Here is a 17,611-nt window from a genome sequence, read left to right on the forward strand (position 1 = left end):
AGGACTGGGAGTTCAAAGTGGGGAGGGGCCAGGAGAGCGTCACTCAGCCCAGAGGGGTCCCCCTTGCAGAGGCTCCTGGCCACCCCCTCCGTTCCTAGGAAAGAACAAGGCGACTGAGGAGGGTCTGCCAAGGCCACAAACCACAAGCGGGAGAGCGGCTACCCCACCTGCAGATTCAAGATGGGGGGGGGGTGTTACTGGATTTCCTCCTCTGGTTAAATCTCCGGGAGGCCCGGCCCCACGGCCTTGCTGCTGTGCAGTAGGGCAGCTGAGGAGAACAGTGGCCGGAATCGGGGATGGCAAGGGTCTGCTTCAGAGGGGGTGGTCCCCAAGCTCCCCCCTCCCCAAAGAGTTGGAGGCAGCCAGGTGGATGTTTTGCCACCTTTATTGTTCAGGAATAGGTAGCTAGCCCAAGAACACAGGCCCACATCTCCCCCCGCCCCCAAGCCCGAAGACCAGAGCTTCTTCAGATACAGCTGCCCTCACCCCCAGCAGGGCCTGGGCATAGCACCCCTACCCCCAACTGCCAAGACCTCTAGGGAGTCTTCCATGGGGCGCTCGGATGCCTGCTTCCCCTGCAGCCTAATGCACCAAATTGGGAGGGGTGATAAAGTATTCTCAGAAGCGCCACCCCCTCTCCACCCCCAACCCTTGGCAGAGCGGGCAGGGGTGCCCTAAAGTGGCAGAGAGGAATGGGGAGGGGGGGCTCCCACAAGCCTTCAATTAATACAGGATCAGCAGGGGCAAAAAAAATCGTGCCCCCCCAGCCCAAAACTCTGTACAGCCTTGGAACTATCGTGGGGAGGGGGCCGGCAGCAAAGTTTGAAGTTCTGCTTTTTGCCCCCAAAATGGATTTTGCTTCAGGCCGTCTCTACCTCTCCCCCTTTAAGACGCCCCCTTCTGCCTCCATTTAGGTCCATCATCTTCAGCCACACAAAGGAAGGGGAAGGCCTCTCCACAAGCCCCTGGTGCACTGGATTCTGCCACCGCCCCCCCTGAGGCTGCTCCAGGGCAGGGGGAGGGTGAAGAACATCCCTGCAGCTGCATCCAGGCAGGCCCCCATCCTGCCCCCCACCCAGGGGCTGCACCTGGGCCCTACATCTACTGCACCGCGCCAAGCAAACTGCAATGCAGCCCCAAGGACTCTGCAGACTGCAGAGCTAGCGCCCTGCCCACTGGGGGCTGCACTCAGCCGCCACCCCTCCTGTAAGACGGGGGCTCCTCCCCACTGCCCTCCGGAAAAGGGGGCGCAGGAGCAGCCACTGGCAGAATCACTGTGCGCCGGCGTTCTCCTGCTGCAGGTTGGGTGCCGATCTCTGCCGACGCATGCGGGGCGGGGTGAGGCCCTCCAGGCCCCCAGAACGGCGCTGCGGGTAGGGCTGGTGCTGGGAAGGGTAATAGTTATGCTTGCGTGGAGGGTGCTGATCCTGCCCCCGGCCCCTGCTGCGCCTGGCCCGTCGACCCCCTTCCAGGGAGTGGCGCCGGGCGGGCTGTTTCGGCTGCGCAGTGGGGCTGCCGTGGCTGTTGGGGCTGGGGGCCTGAGGCTTCTCCTCAACGGGGGCCCCTTCCTTCTCCTCGCCCACCATGAAGGCGGTGCTGGGCCCCCACGAGTAGCGGTGCTGTGGGTTGCTCTTGAAGGGGAAGCGCAGCTTGCAGTCCTGCGGGGGGATGAAGCGGCTGGGCCCTCTGCGCTGCTGCGGCTGCTGCAGCTGCAAGTTCTGCAGGCGCAGCTGCTCTTGGCGGAGCCAACGGAGGCGCCCCCGGCGGAAGGCGGGGTCCTTCTTCATCAAGCGGGAGACCCGGTCACAGGACCCCTGTTCTTCCTGGAGAGCCGGGGCACCCCCCAATTCCCCTTCAGTTGCGAGAGCTCGGCCCTCCTGCGTCAACAGCAGTGACTGCCACTCCTTCTCCAGCTCTTCGTCTTCCTGGGGGGGGAGAGAAATGGGGGAGCTGACAGGAGGGTACGAAGGGAGGGTACTGCCCCAGAGTGGGGTCAGGCCAGACACAAGGTGGGGAGGACCTACGTGGAGAGTGAGGGACGCTTGGTGAAGGTGTTCTGGTGAAGGACACCAAGGACGTGTGGTGTTCCCCATTTATTTACTGCGGGTGGCGAATGCAGCCACCCTGGCACAGCAGGAGGGTAAACAGGCTTTGGAAAAACCTGCTGCCTGTGGCAGCTGCTCACCTGGGTCGAGACGGGGATGACCTGCTCCATCTTCACCACCCGGTCCCGCAGTGCTCGGATCTCTTCGTCCTTCATGTTGTTCTGGATCTTCACTTCCTGCAGGATGTCCGTCAGCTTGTCAATGTGCGCCCGGAGGTCGTTGACTTCCACGCCCGGTGCGCTGACCTGAGTCTCCGGGTTCCCAGTCGCTAGGGAACTTCCCGTGGGGCCCTCGGACTCGCCCACGCCCACCGTGTCCCAGACATCCCGGGCCACGGCACGCCAGCTCTCGCGCTCGTTCGTGTCGCGCCGGCCGTAGAGGCGGCAGAGCTCCTTCATCTTGACGATGCTCATGGCCTCGATCTCCTGGCGTGAGTGCCGGAAGTCATTGAGGGCCACTTCGTAGCAGATCTCCTTGACCGCCTGCATCTTGAGGTCGGCCAAGGTCAGCCAGCGGGGGTCCTTGGCTGCCCGTCGGCGCTGCGGGATCTGGTACACCCGTAGCGGCTCCCGCTTCTTGCCTGAGCTGGGCAGGCCGCAGCGGCGCACGATTGTCTGCACTTTCATGGCTGGCAGCTTCTCCCTCAGCGAGGAAATCAGCCTCCAGCTCTCCTCGCACGAGCGCTTGTCCGAATCGTCGCCACTGTCTGAATCGGCATACTGGGAATTTGGGGGAAGGAAAAGAAACAGACATGTGACGTTAAACACACGCACTCCTCCGCAACTGACCCAAAATTTGTTACTGAGACAGTTAAGTAAGTTTTGCCCCATTTTATAACCTTTCTTGCCACAGTTGCTAAGTGGATCACTGCAATTATGCTAGCAACATGGTTGTAAAGTGAATCTAGCATTGTCTCGGCAGGTCAGAATGCCGGCCCTGGGAGCGCGACCGTCATATATGTGAGTCAGTTGCAAGCATCCTGATTTTGATCACATGTCTACGGGGGCACCGCAACAGTTGTCGGTGTGAAAAACGATAACTGTTTTCAGTGCCATTTGAATGGTCACTAAATGAAAGATTGTAAGTCAAGGACTACCTGTAATGCATTGAATAGTCCTTAACTTATGACTACAACGGGCGCTGTCATTCAGTGAGCCGCACCCAATTTTATGACGTTTTTTCTGTGGTTGTTCCACAAATCAGACCGTTGTTAAGTGGACCCAGCTTCCCCCGTTGACGCGGCTTGTGGGAAGCCAGCTGGGAGGGTTCCGCGTGCGCAAGAGGGTCCTGGCCAGGCGCACATACCAGCCTCTGCTGTTCCAGGATCAAGTCCGCTTCCTCCTTCTCTCGGCGGTATTGCGTCTCCAGATCCTGCAGCCTGACCACAAAGTGGACAAAGCCGGACACTTGAATGACACGGAGCACCTTCAGACACACAGAGTGCCCCCACCCGTTCCCCAGGGCCCCATTTCCACAGCAGGATCAAAGCTGCAGGTGAGCTGCCCCCCCTCCCCCGGGCCTTGGAAAGAAACGCAGCGTGGGGAGGCACCGAGAACAACCCAGCCCGGCTGCCAGGCCGAGAGTGGGCGAGCCGTGCCGCCTGCCCCCGACGGTTGCCCAGGGGTTCGCCCACCTCTTCTCCATCTCCAGCTTGATGTCGATGCCCTGCTTCTCCAGCAGCTCCCGCTGGGCAAAGTTCCAGTCCACGGGCTCCGCCTGGCCCTCGGGGGGCAGACTGCGCTCACGCTCCATCCGGGCCTGCTCAGGGTGGTTGAAGCGGAAGACGTGGTTCTTGCCCATCACCACGCGGTTGCCTGAGGGGGGAGCAAGGGGGGGGACGTAAGCTCTGGAAGGGGACGCTTAAATCGCAGCCGGGGATGTGGGGAGCGCAGAAGAGGCTGCCGGCCGAACGGGGTGGGCGGCAGAAGTGCCCTGGCAGCAGAGCCGACTGGCACGTCCCAGCGAGCCCCCTCCGCCTTTTCCCGCTGGGCTGGCTGCCCCCAGAAGGAACCCCAAGCAGTGGGGGGGGGGCACTACGGAAGCTTTGGGGGGGATTCTCCCCACCTCTGAACGATTTTGGAAGCCACACAACCCAGCAGTGCTCAAACTCGCAAAGGCCGGGCTTTGAGGCTGCAGCCCCCTTCGCTCAGGGCCCCAGCGAGAGGTGCTCTAGCCCCATTCCTGGGCAAGACGCCCCCCCCCAGCAGTACCTGATCGCAGCACCTGGGGCTCCATCACCTGCTTCCCATTGACGTACGTCTCGGCCCCCTTGCACGGCTCCAGGGTGACCACGACTGCGGAGGAGACAGGCAGGGGTCAGGGCCAGGGCATCTCAGGAAGCACCCCACACCTGTGGGGCTGAGGAAGAGCTGACCACGCCCCAGGCTGCCCCTGAGCTGCCCTAGCCCAAGGGCCGTTCGGCTCTAAACGCCAGGCACGGAGAACAGTGGGTGGCAGCTGGACCGTGGGGTGGGCAGGACGATGACCGGGATGCCTCCCTGCCCCCCCAATCCGGTAAGACCCCCCCAAAGAAGGCAATACCTGCTGCCGCCTGCTGCCCTGTGGCCGGGCCCCCCTGCTCCGGGCAAGCACAAAGAGAGGGGAGAGGAGACTCGGTTATCCTGACTGCCTCTGGCAGCCGCACCGGAGGGAGGAGCTGCGCCCGTCCTGAGCCTCACCTTCTCCCGTCTGGCTGGTGGCACTGCGGAAGACGCAGTGCTGCTCCTGGATGAACTGCCCACTCAGCCGGATGTCCGCGTTCTGCTGGCCGACTCTAGCCGGGAGAGTGGAGATCAGGCCTGCTGCCTCGCCCTGTCCACCAGCTGGGAGGGAGAGCGGCCCTCCGCCCGCCAGCGCCTGACACGGCGCGGCCTCACCTGGTGACGCCGTCTTTGATGTGGTAGAGCAGGCACTCCGACATCAGGGGGTCCTCGTTCAGGTTGACCAAGTGGGGAGTCTGGGGGGGGGCAGCCAGGGGCATCAGTGGGCGCACAACCTCCGCCTGGCCCAGGCAGACCTTCCTTGCCGTCCGTCTGCAGGGCAGGGACCCTGTGTGGCCAGGCTGGGGGGGGGTGTCTTTGCAGGTGCACAAGCGACACTTTTGGGGCTGGGTGGCTCAACAGGGTAGACGCCCAATGAGTCTCAATTCTAAGTGACAGCACAGGCACACCTGGCTGCACCCCAAGGTAGTGGAGCACTCATGTTGTGAGGGCCCGGCTGAGGGCGGCTGCTCCCGCCCCTTACCACCCTCTGGAGCCCAGGAGCTTCCCTGCCAAAATGGAGCCGGTGCAGGCCAGGGGACAGAGGTGTGTGTGTGTGGGGGGGAGATGGGGCGGGCCAAGCAGGCAGGAACGCCTCTTACCTTCTTGGGGGAAAAGACCCCAACGGTGCCCCCGTCCTCTCGAAGAGCCACGCCCATCTCTGCCAGGAGGGCTTCTCTGCAGGAAAGACAGGCTGGGTCACCGGGAGAGCTAACGAAATCTGCTAGCACTTTGCCTGGCACACGTCTGGGGTCCCGGGCAAAGGAGCTCCTAGTTCAGGGCTCCCCAACCTTGGCCACTTTAAGACTTGTGGACTTCAACTCCCAGAATTCCTCAGCCAGTTCCTCTGGGAGTTGAAGTCCACAAGTCTTATAGTGGCCAAGGTTGGGGAGCCCTGTTCTAATTGGATGAGCATCAACACCCATCAATGGTGCTGGTAATGACCTATAAAGCTCTGAATGGCTTGGGTCCGGATTATCTAAGGCAGAGATGTCAAACACAAGGCCCGGGGGCTGGATCCGGCCCGCAAAGTGGTTTCATGCGGCCCGTGAAGCCATCCTGGAAACAGGGAGGGAACGGCCCCCACTGCCTTGGCCCTGGCCCAGAGACCCTCCTCCTGCCAGAGACCCTCAGATCTGTCCCACTCCTGCCCAGGCCCCCATAGGCACCCTTGATACGAACGATGTAGAGCTGGCCATGCCCACCCAGTAGGCCATAAGCACTCTGGCCACACCCACCCAGTAGGCCACGTCCACCCTGGCCACACCCACCCGGCCCCCTGAGGGCAACCGCAATGCTGATGTGGCCCTCAATGGAATTGAGTTTGACACCCCTGATCTAAGGGAACACCTGCTGCCGGCATCAACTTCCCATCGTCCTGTGCGCTCCCACAGGGAGGGCCTTCTCGGTGCGGACGGTTAAGGAGTGCCGGCGGGTGATCCCCAGGGGGAGGGCATTCTCTGTGGGCGCGCCTGCCCTTTGGAATGATTTACCGGTGGAACTTCGGACCGCCCCCGATCTGCGTTCATTTCGCCAGGACCTGAAAACCTGGTTTTTTGATCTATCAGGCCTGGACTGAAGGGGTTTTAGCTTTTAATATTGTTTTAATTGTTGGGCTTAATTAATTTAATCTACTTTAACTTTATACTATTTTTATATCGTATTTTATGTTGCCCTGTAAACCGCCCTGAGTCCTTCGGGAATAGGGCGGTACAAAAATTTAATTAAATAAATAAATAAATGGGGAGGTGGCCAAGCTCCTCCCAGGCGCATCACAACCCGCCAGAGCTGCCGGCTGACCGACTCTCCCCGCCCGAGGGCTTCTCCGGGGCATCACCAGTGCGGCAGAGCGCACAATGGCTCCCTAGGCAACCTGACGGCTTTGGTGCCTTATTTACTCACACACACACACACACAGGGTGGGAGGGAGGGGCTACAAAAGACGCAAACATGCAGCTCCCTGAGCAGACCCTCCTGGCAACACCGGAGCAAGGAGATGGGGGGGCGGGCAACGTGTGCTGACCTCTCCGTCCGGATGGCCTCCGTTTTCCGCAGTTTTTCCTCCCAGGTTTCGTTCAGCTCCGCTATGATCCTCTCGGTCTCCTACAAGGGGAGAAGTGGGTCGCCCGGGCACAGGGGCAGCCCCTCTGCCCACGTTTCCCTGCTGCTGCTGCTGCGCAGAGTGGGACTGGCCACGCTGCTGCAAGGGGGGGGGACCTGAGCCCCAGTGGCTGCCTCTGCATCACGCAGGGAGGACGAGACGCAACCAGCAAGGAGTCTGCCTTGAGCTGGGCTGCTGTGGCTGTGGAGCATGGGTAATCCTCGGTGGCCAGGGAGCCCCGGGCTGGAGGCTGCCCCCTGCAGAGTCCGGCTGCTGGGAAAGGGTCCCTGATGTCAGAAAGCGGGCAGGGGGGGGGCGGGGGGGCGCTGCTCCTGTAGGGACATTGGTGCAGGAGCAGAGGGGCTTCCTCCGAGGGTCCCCCACCTGCAGCTGCTCCATGGCCTCCTCCGTGCACAGGATCTGCTCCTCCGAGGCCGGCAGGTGCAGCTCCAGCTCCCCATTGAGGGCCACGGGCTCCAGCAGGAGGGAGGCGTGGGACATCGAGGCGAAGGGCGCACTGGGCACGCTCTGCCCACCGCCCGGATCGGCAGGCTCAGGCCCTGGAAAGAGACAAGCCGAGTGGGGGCGCATCTCCTGGCTTCCGCCAAAACCTCATCGTTGGCCCCCTACGACTCGTTCTGGTCTGTGAACGGCAGGCGGGGGTCCCAGAGCGCCCTCCCCGATCTGCCCCTACCCAAGAAGCAGGCGGCCGAGAGCCCCTGGGCGGAGAGGAGGTCCCGCAGCCTGGCCACCTCCTCCTTGAGCTCGCGGATGAGGCGGGCGTTGGGGTCCTCGTTGATGATGGCGTTGCAGCGGATCTGCTTGGCCCGGTCGGCGTAACTGGGGCAGGAGGAGAGGGGCACTGAGACGGGGGCCTGGTGGCGTGGACCCTTGCCACGAGGGGGCCCCTCTCCCCGTCCACCGGCTCCCCTCCCGGGCGGGCCCTCCTTCCAGCTCACCGGAGGGTGCTCAGCGTCTCCTCGTAGTTGATGTCGGCTGGGCTGAGGGCAGCAATCATGGCCGTGCGGGAGTTGCCCCCTGGCAAAGGGAGGAATCGGAGAGGAAGAGACCCGGCTGCCTTCCCCCCCCTCCACCCCCCCCTGGGGTGAGAAACTGGGCTTTGCACAAGGAAGGAAGCGCCTCTGGCTGCCAACATTTCTGCTTCTCAGCCTGTTCCGAGCTCTCTGGGTTGAGGAGAGTCCGGAGCGCTTGGCTGGTTTGGTTTCAGCCGAAAGGAAATCCAGGGGGCCGTTACGGATGGTACGTGGCGCCGCCTGGCCAGGGCTGGACCAGACCTTCCCCTCCCTTGGCTGAGCCGGTTTTCCCGCTTTCCTGCAGGACCCCCTAACTACATCTCCCACGGTGCCCACTCAAAAAAGCAGGGGAGGGGTCTCCCTCCTGGCCTCCTGAGGGGTCGCTCGGCTACTCACCCAAGTTCTCCTTCAGCAGCCAGGTGAGCACCGAATCCCGGTAGGGGATGAATTCGGTCTTCTTCTTCTTGTGGCTGCTTTGCTGGGAAGGCAGGAGGGGAAGTGAGTCGGGAGGAGAGGGAAAGGGGAACACACCCACAGAACCCCCAAAGGCATCTAAAGGCCTTGTCCCATCTCTGGGTCTAAGCCCCAGACCCTGTCCCCGAAGCACCCCCCCCATCTCTGCCTCCCCCTGGACTGCTCCTGCTCACCATCTCAGCCAAGGCGGAGATGACCTTGCCCAAGGTGGTCAGGGATTTGTTGATGTTGGCGCCTTCCTGGAAGAGTGGGCAAAGTAGGAGAAGAGGGTCTTCCTCGGCCACACGGATGTGGAGAAAGGACAGAGCTCCTGCAGCCCACCCCCACCCCCCGCCAAACAGGAGACCCAGGGCAACTCTGCCCTCTTGCCTTGAGCCTCATGCCCTTCGCGCCCGACGAGTCCGCTCGCTCGCTGCCCGCCAGGTCCACCAAGCTGATCTTGCTGACCTGGGGAGGAGGGGAGGGGGCACAGCATCAGGACTGGAGCCCCCGGGGATTGTCTCAGGGGTCCCAAATCGATGCAGCAAGAGTTCCCCTGTGCCTCTTGATCCCGGGCCATGCAAGCCACAGGCCCGGGCTCCTTCCCACCAGAGCCCCAGTGCGGGAATGTCACAAGTGTGGGGCGAACGTGCAAACCATGCAGACCCTTGTTTGGTGTTTCTCCCATCAGAAATGCCCGGCCCAGCTTGAGGCTCCAGGAGGTGGACCCACACTCGTCCAGGAGGACCCCCCGACCTTGGGCACCTAATGGGAGACCCCCACCTCCTGGATGAGACCGGCCCTCCCACCTTCTCGGTGTCCAAGTCGGTGAGTTCGTCATGCCGGCGCTGCGTGAAGACGATGGTGAACACGGCGTGGGAACGGCTGCTGGTTTCGTTCATATTGGTTGCAGCCACAGTCCTGGGAAGGCAGATCAGTGAGTGGGGGAGGGGGGGTCTCTTTCCTGGAACAGCCACCGATTTGGGACCCACATTGCTTGGTCCCAATCCGGGACTCCCACACGCCCTACTCCTAGAGCAGCCCACCCGTACGGGCCTAGGCACTGGCGGGCTGTGGGAGGCGAGGGTCGCGGGCCAGAGCCCCCAGGGGGAAGAGTGGAGGAGAAGGACCCTCCTTACCCCAGGGCCATGACCCTCCCAGCTCCCCCACTGGCAGAGGCTCACCTGGCTTTATTACCACAGTCCATGAGATCCGCAATGTCCTCGAAATTTGTGACGGCCAGCTTGGAGAGGCCCTCCACGTACGGCCCCATGATGGGGTGCTCACGCACACGCAGGTTTCCGCGATTTTTGGGGCTCAGGAGGTCCCGCACGCGCTCACAGTAGATCTCCATGTAGCTCACCTGGGGAAGGATGGGGGGGATTCAGGCTGAGGATCGTGGGGATGGCGAGTGAGGTGGGGGGCAGCTGCCCTACATACCTCCACAGAACAAGAAAGGGAGGGCGATGCTTCCTCGGCCACTCGGAGAAAGAGGTCTTCGCAGAGCTGTGGGGAGAGAGAGCGGGGGATCAGGGCCAGAGGAGTGGGTCAGGGGTAGGTGGGTAACTCTCCTCCCTCTTTAGCCCCACATCCCAGCAAAAGCTGCAGAGGTTGGAGGGGCTGCAGGCAGGAGAGCAGCAAGCAGTGGAAAGACGGCCGTGAAGCGCGCCCCTCTCGGCTCCAGGCACCTGAGGGATGATGCCCTGCTGGCCCTTCTCCTGCTTGCCCATCATGGTGTACGACTTGCCGGCCCCCGTCTGCCCGTAGGCGAAGATGCAGACGTTGTAGCCCTCGAAGGCGTGGAGTAGCATCTCCTCCCCGATGTCCTTGTAGACCTGGTGCTGGGAAGCGAAGTGGGGGTCCTCCTCCTGCAAGAAAGAGGTCCTCACGTGGGGCGCCTGATGATGCACAGCTAGCCCCATCCAGGGGAGGAAGGATTCCACGCAAGCGCAGCGACACTCACCGAGGTGTGGGACCAGTAGGAGTAATCAAAGGTGAAGCTCTTGGGGGCATCCTTGGCCTGCTTGGGGTTGGCAATGCCTGCGAGGAGAGAAGGGAGCCCCTCTGACCACATCTGCCACTGCCAGCCCTCCGCAATGGTGAAGGCAGCGTGACTGGGAGGACGCAGCTGCCTTCAATGCACCGGAAGGTCTGCCTGGGAATCCGGCTTCAACTGCAGCTCCTCACGGTCCCTGCTTGGGGTGTTTGTAGCTGCATCTGGAAGGCTCACAGGCAACGTGGGGGTGGGGGCTGATCTGAGCTAGGATACCTGAGGGCTGTGTGGGGAAGTGTGCCAGCCCCCAACCTCACCCGAGTGGGCCCCGTCTGCCTCTCTTGCACAGACGCAGCACGCTGAGGGATGAAATCAACTTTCCTTACAGCAGCCAAGCCGGACGTGAGAGGCGACAGGAGGACAAGGTGGGACTTAAGGACATGAGCCCCTTCCCTCCTCCACTGATGCCACTCCTTAGCAAGTCAGGGGTAGACTGCCATTGAACCTGGAGACTCCTTTCAGCTCTTAGTCACAATTGCACCGGTTTTGGAAGCCAGAGCAACAATGCTGCTAGCAGCACCCGAAAGTTATTTGCCTGGGGCACTTTCTTCACAGACGCCCCCGGCAGGGTTCCCCCCCCCAGCGACACCCCTGCCACATGGCTTCATCCTGCCCCTGCCAGTCCTTGGGCAGCAGGCAGGAAACTCACAGGTGGTGGGTCCTTGCATCTGGATGACGCAGGTGGCCGCGTGGCTGATCTCGCGGGCACTGAAGGGACGCACCCGGACGGCCACTTTGACGGACGCGCCGGCCATCCTGGCTCCCTCTCGGCAGTGGGGGGAGGGCAGCTTACCTGCAGGAAGATGAGGGGCAGACGGGGCCTTGAGCGTCTTCCTCCCCGCCCAGTGGCAAGGGGAGAAGCCAGCTCAACTGGGGCCAGGCCTTGCACGCTACACTCGGGCTATGCCCAGGCAAAGTGGGGGCACTAGTTGTGCCCCTCCCGTTGTGTTCCCATCAGAATTTCTCTGGGCCCAGGAGACCCAGTCCTGGTGCTGACCGTCCAGAACGCTCCCCACAACCCACGCATTCCGAGGGACAAACGCAGCCAGGTGAACCGGATGCCAGGACCGGGCTGGGCCGTTCCCAGGAACCGGCTGGACAAGCCGCCCGCCCCCACCACAAACACACCCATCCTCAGGAAACGCAGCACGCCCCCTTCCCATTTGGGTTACTGAGCAAAAGCTCCGGGTGGTTTAAGCATCTGTGTTTGTGTGTGTGTACGTGTACCGGCTCCTCCCGGCCCTGGCCGCACTGCGGGTGATGACGGAGCAGATCCTGTCCCAGACCCAGCAAGGCCCTTGGGAAACGTGCCAGAGACCCACCCCAGGATGGTGGCTGCCCACGGGTTGGCTGGACACAGAACCAGGGCAGCCCATGATGTGTTACAACTTTTACCCCGGGGGGGGGGGGAAATCAGCATTCAGTGGATGCCAAAGCCCACCCAGGATGGAGATGAACAGTGCCAGGCCCTCCGAAAGGCCAAGCGAACGTCTCCTCTGAAGATCCACAAAGCCCCCCCCTTCCCTTTGAAAGCCTCAAAGCCACCAAGTGGGTGGTGGCAGCTGCCCCGTGGGGGGGGGGCTTTCAAAGCAGGGTCTGGCAATGCCTGCATAGGCTATTCTCGGAAAGAGGGGCTGGAGCCCCACAGATGCCCTCCTTCAGGGAGAAAGGGGCCTCGTTCTGGCCAGCTCGGGTGGATTATGGGGGGTCCAGGAAGACGTGGCTGGATCACAAAGCTTCGTCACCTTAACCATTTTGAGGAGTGAGAGCGGTGGGTGGGGAGGGGGAGACGGTTGGGGAGAGGGTAGCAGAGACTGACGGTGGGTTGGCACCCATCCCTGGCCCAGCCAGAAAACACACAGGGAGGGCCAGCTCCTTGCAACCCACCTGCCCCTGTCCCACAGCCCCCCCCCCCGTTTCTGGCGCCTGCACCTAAGGAGCGCCAGCCCCCTCCCTGGCCTGACCTCCCAGCAGTGGATAAATGGGCAGAGGGGGAGGGAGGGGGCTCCATCACATCCCCCCAGCCGCTGAAGGAAGCTGAAAGTCACCCCAGAGACGCCAAGGGCCGGGCGTCAGCCCCACGCCAAGGGGACAGCCAAGAGGCCCCTTAGTTGGACTTCAGTTCGGCAAAGGCTCCAGCGGCCACACCCCAGGCCATGGCCGGAAGCAGAAGCCCCCACCTCTGCCAGCACCAGAGGACCCCGGATGGGCCCCCTTAAGATCCCCCGCTTTGGGCAGGGAAGGGGCTGCAGCCGGCCAGAGTCAAGGCCTGCTGGACAGGAGGCTTCAGGCCATCTGGGGCCATCCCGGCACGGCCTCTTCCTGGCCGAGGACCAACGCTCAGGAAAGGGACGGCCTGTCCAAGCAGCGGCCCCTTTTCTGAGCCGGACTTCCCCACTGCCTGGAATTGGGGGGGGGGGAGTCAGACTCACCGCCTGCTTCTGCTCAATGGACACCCCCCCTCCATGAACCTAAAGTTCCCCCCCCAGGAAGAAGGAGCAGCTGCTTCCTTGGGAGGGGAACCACCAGAGGTCCCCCCGTCGGCCAGAAGGTGGGGCAGGAGGCAAGAAGGCTGTCTTGGGACCAGGACCGGACCCCTCCTTCCTTCCTGACTCTCCCTGGAAACCCAAAGCAAGCCCCCCCGGATGGGGTCCCAAGCCGCTCCTTTGGGCCAGCCAGATGTCCCAGGAACCTGCTCAGGTTAGGAAAGACCCCTGCCCTGAGCCACTTGCGCTCACACACACACACACACACACACACACACACACACACACACAATCTCCACAGGTCAGCCAGCTGTCCCAGCAGACCCTGATGAGGGGGCCCCCAGATGGGGGGCGACACTCTCGGTCCCCCAGACCTGCCTTTTCCTTACAGCTGCCACAGCTGTGCTGCTGGGCCCCTCCTGCACATCCGGCCTGGAGGCCAACCGTCCAGCAACTCAAAGGGCCCAGAGAGTCCCAGCTGCGTCTTTCACAGCCCCACTGAGCCCCACGGCTGCTTCTGCAGACCCCCTCCTCCTCTCCCCCCTGACTGTGGGCAAGCCCATCACACCAGTCCCAGACAACAACAACGACAAGCGCTTGCAGCTGCAATCCCCCACGCCAGCCCCACTTTCTTGCCATTTCGTTGCTGCCTAGCAGCTTCCAAGGTCACTGAGGGCTTCCCTGTCCAGTTTGCAAGTCCCCCCCTCCCCAGATTGCTGACTTCCCCCCATTGTGCAAAGGCCCCTCCCCCGGCTGCGCACACCGAGCCTAGATGAACACCAGACCCCCGGGGCCCTTGCCGGGCATGCAGCCACACTCCCGAGGCCCCGGGGCCCAAGGCCTGGCTGCCTTGTGCTGAGGGGTCTGGACCCCCCTCCCCCAGGGCCTTGCTTAGGAGGGAGGGAGGGAGGGGGTCCCAGCTCCTCCCCAAGGCTGCCCCAGGAACAGACGCTCTCCAGCCTTGGACGCGCTGCAGAATCGGTTGGGGTCTGCCGGGTGCCAACCGGGGTCTCCGGCTCTGGGCCTGCAGGGCCCCAGCGCCTTTCCTCCTGCTATGTACGGCCAAGGGCATCAGAGCCAGCCTGGGGGGCGAAAAACAAGCCTCCGCTCACATGACGGCTGATGACAGCGAAAAATCAAATTATTTTTAGCCGAGACAGCTGTTCCCTGGCAACCGAGGCCTGGAAGAAAGACGAGGCACCGGCTCCGTCTCCTTGTGCTGAGGGGTCTGCTCTATGCCCACCTACACACACACGGCTGCCGCAAGAGACGTGGGCCATTGCACAAGCGCCACGTGCAGGAAAGGCCCGCCCGCCTGCGCCCAAGCGCCACGGAGGGGCACCCAAAGCATGGAGACGGTCGGCCCCTGCCCGGCCTTGTGCCCCCCCAGCCCAATCAGCCAGAGGCCCAGCTGGCGGCAGACGGGGCTACTCGGGGAGGCCGTTTGTGAGATGAGAAGCAGGCTGGGGCAAGATGTTTTATTCATGGATTCCTCCAGGGAGGCTCCGGAGCCTCTGGTGGGGCTAAACAGAAGCCAGAGTTGCCGAGTGTGCACTTGTCTGGAAAATCCAGTTGTGTCCAGTGTGACTCAGGCAGCCGGCATCCCAACTGGGAGCCCTCGCTTCTTCTGGGCTCCTCCCAACCCAGGTGAGGCCGGGAGGATGGGGAGCCCAGAGCAACCGAGGGGGGGGGTCCTGGGGAGGCAACGCCAGTCCCTGCCCACTCTCTCTCTCCTGCTCCTCTGCACGGGGGGGGGGCACGTGAGAAGGGGCTGCTGCTGCCCCCCCCCACGGTCTCCTCCTTGCAGGCCACTCTTGGCTTCTGCCCCCCAGGGAGGAAGGGGCCTGTGGGGACGAGAGGGAAGCCCTGGCCAGACCCATTTTGCTTCCGTGGCAGCAGAACTGCCCCCCTCGTAGCCCCCCCCAGGTTCAGGGCAGAGGGGCAGCTGCTTGCAGAGGAAAAGCTGACCTCAGCGGGGCCCTTTCTGCTAACTGCCCCTCTTCCCCGGAGGCAAGCTGGGGCCCTTTGCTGCCACCCCCCCCCCCACAGCAGAGGTAGGACCGAGGCTAACCTCAGGGGCTGCCCCAGCCCGGAAGGGGGTGTGTCAGATGGAGCCACACAACTCTGCCTCAGCCTCTGCTTTCCTGACCCCAAGACAGACGGCACAGCGTTGGCAGGCATTACATAGGCCCCTGCCCCAAAAGCTGCGGGATCCTCATCCTGGGTTGCCCCTCCCCCCAGCTCTTCCCCCTTTGACCCGCTCTGGGGCCCAGGTGCTTCTCAAGGCCTCTTGGCGGGCAGTGCCAGGCGGCGCTTCCCTTCCCCCCTTCAGCCCCCAGAGGAGAAAGTGGCCGCCACTCCGGGCCTCTCCTGCCTCAGCCTCCCGAGCGGGAGGCCTTTGGATCGGCACACACGCAACCGACACATGCAACCGCCCACCTACCGGGTGAGCGACTGGGAGGGAAAGCTGTCCTTTCCCAGGGAAACCCCGATTGTGTGCCAACCCAGAGGGGGATCGCAATACTTTTGCTGTGCTCGCCCACCACCCACAGACAGACAGACAGAGCGAAGGATGCGAGGAAGCCCCCCCCTTAGGCAAAGCTTCCCCCATCTGGCTGATCCCCAGCAAAGCTTCTGGGCACCCACAGAAATGGGCGCTGGGCAACGGAGGACAAGCAGGGAAAAACTGCCCCCCTCCCACGCTTCCCTTTCTCTTCTGCCCTGTTCAGGTGCACCAGGTGGGTCTGGACCTTCCCCCCCCCCCGGGTTTCCGGACACATGGCTGAGCCACTGGAACAACGTCCCAGATACTGAAGCCAGCCAGCTTCTGGCAGTCCGGCTGGCCAGGAAGGGGGCTTGCCAAGGTTTCAGACCACTCTGGGACGCCCAGCCTGTGGGGAGCCTGCCAGGCAAGGGGGGGGAAGTAAGACTTTAATTGATGCTTCTCCCCCCCCCCCCCGAGTTCTGCTAATCCCTGTAATCACCTGCCGAGCAGGTAGGACGCGGGCACACCCCGTCTGGAAGGTGCCCCAGCCCCTTTGCTTCGGCAGGAAGGGCCAGCGATGACCCCCACCACGACCGCCGGGGGGGGCAGGCAGCCTCCTCGGAGAGGAGAGCCAGCGTCCCCCAAAGCGGAAGGAGGCTCTTAAGCCCCAGTTTGCTGCTTCTTTGCTCGACTAAATTACAGGCCGAGGGACAAGAGGCGCTTTGATGCAGGCTGGTAACCGAAGGCAGGGCTGTAATCAGGCCAGGGACCCCCACGGAGGGCTGGGAGCCAGCGTGCCAGGACAAGCGGCAGCCCAGGCATGGCAGAGGGCAGGGAGGGGCCGTAGCTGGCAAGAGCTCCCCAAGGACGGCAGGCCACGAGGAGCAGAGCGGGCAGCCATTCCTCTGCCTTATCAGGAGGACAGCCTGACTCAGGCAGGCAGAGAGCAGGGCAGCGGCCATGTCTCCCTCTCCATGCCGTGCCCGGGAGGATTCTTACAATACCTAACCGGCATCTGACGGAGGCGCTGAGGAATCCGGCCCCCTCCTCCTCCTCCTCCTCCGTCGCCGAGGAAGGCAGGGCAGAGAGAAGCCGCAGCCGGGAGACCCTTCAGCGGAAGGGCTGGCAAATCAGAGCCTCCCCCCCTCTCTCTTGCAATGGGGGGGCATCGGCTGTGTCCGGCCTCAACCTCACCAGCTCAGACAGGCCGGGAATCCAGGCAAAGCAGTCCCGGCAGAACGGGCGGGCCAGTCAGGGGTCTCCCTGTTTTGATCTCGGCTTTCTGACATCTCCACAGGGGAACCGCCCGGAAGGGCACAGGGAAGGGAAGGGCCGCATTCTTGGCTGGCTCAGCCTCAGACGCAGCTGACATCGCGGCTTCAGGAAAGGGCACCACCAAGTTCCCACGTCTAAGGGCAGAGCCGGCATTTCCACCGGAGGCCCACAAGGCACCCAAAGCCCAGAAACCGGCAATCCCGGCAGCCTCCCTCGGTCTGCAGCCCGGCTGGATTCCTCCAGGATCCCTCCTCCGCCACCCGACCGACCGACCGACCGGCAGGCGGACGAGGCTTCGCCCCACTTGGCTCTGCCCTGGGCAGGGGCCCGGCCGGGCTCGGGCCCCAGGGAAGCGCGGATGCCCCAGGCCGAGCTCGGGGCAGCCCCGGGGGGGGGGGCGGAGCAGCGCAGGGTCCACGGAAGGGGGGCCGGGCCATTCAGGCCGAGACCCCCCCGTCTGCCACCCGGGACCAGGCGGGGAAGGGGGGCCGGAGCAGCCAGGGCGGCCGTCGAGCGGGGGCATTATGGGATGGACGGCCCCCCCCGCCGGTCCAGCTACGGGATCGGCCTCTGGAGGGGAGGGGGAGCCGGGGCTTCGGGGGGGTCAGCTCTCCCCAATGCAAAGGCAAAGGCGGCGCCCCCTCCCCAGAAAAGGCGCCGCCCTCCCCGCAGCGGAGGCCGAGGGGTCCGGGGGCTGCAGGGCCGGCGGGGCGAGCGCTTTCCCCCCCCCGCGGCCCCCCCCGCCCCCCCCTCCGCCCACCTTGCGCGGCTGCTCGGCGGGTCGGCGGCGTCCTCGGGCAGCGCCCGGCAGGCGAGGGAGATGCGGGGCGGGGGGGCGGGGGGGGGCGGGCGCGGGGCGG

General features: G+C 63.6%; 1 protein-coding gene across 2 annotated transcripts; it reads right to left on the reverse strand.

The window, feature by feature from the left end:
- Positions 1-385: 385 nt before the first annotated feature.
- Positions 386-17,566, reverse strand: KIF1C (kinesin family member 1C). 2 transcript variants are annotated; one of them, XM_083378638.1, is made up of 22 exons: positions 17,512-17,566; positions 11,155-11,298; positions 10,416-10,492; positions 10,141-10,320; positions 9,893-9,958; positions 9,637-9,815; positions 9,262-9,373; positions 8,843-8,920; positions 8,647-8,712; positions 8,396-8,477; positions 7,925-8,003; positions 7,660-7,805; positions 7,350-7,525; positions 6,888-6,967; positions 5,467-5,542; positions 4,982-5,061; positions 4,784-4,878; positions 4,316-4,399; positions 3,739-3,919; positions 3,411-3,483; positions 2,186-2,824; positions 386-1,925 (listed from the first exon to the last, which is right to left on the reverse strand). In XM_083378638.1, exons 2-22 carry the CDS (start codon positions 11,258-11,260, stop codon positions 1,272-1,274), a joined length of 3,309 nt encoding a protein of 1,102 aa, XP_083234764.1. In that variant the 5' UTR covers positions 11,261-11,298; positions 17,512-17,566; the 3' UTR covers positions 386-1,271. The 2 variants fall into 2 exon arrangements, with proteins under 2 accessions (XP_083234764.1, XP_083234765.1); XM_083378639.1 differs by lacking the exon at positions 17,512-17,566 and adding an exon at positions 16,481-16,908.
- Between the last annotated feature and the right edge of the window lie 45 nt (positions 17,567-17,611).

This window comes from Vipera ursinii (genome assembly GCF_947247035.1).
Source record: "Vipera ursinii genome assembly, chromosome: Z".
Lineage (NCBI taxonomy): Eukaryota > Metazoa > Chordata > Lepidosauria > Squamata > Viperidae > Vipera > Vipera ursinii.

Excerpts from the sequence above, each read along its gene's own strand:
- KIF1C (XM_083378638.1), bottom strand. The coding sequence starts at position 11,260 with ATGGCCGGCGCGTCCGTCAAAGTGGCCGTCCGGGTGCGTCCCTTCAGT. Across the intron at positions 10,493-11,154 it reads GATGCAAGGACCCACCACCT|GCATTGCCAACCCCAAGCAG; the intron begins GTGAGTTTCCTG and ends CTCTCCTCGCAG. Across the intron at positions 5,543-6,887 it reads GAGGCCATCCGGACGGAGAG|AGAAGCCCTCCTGGCAGAGA; the intron begins GTCAGCACACGT and ends TCTTTCCTGCAG.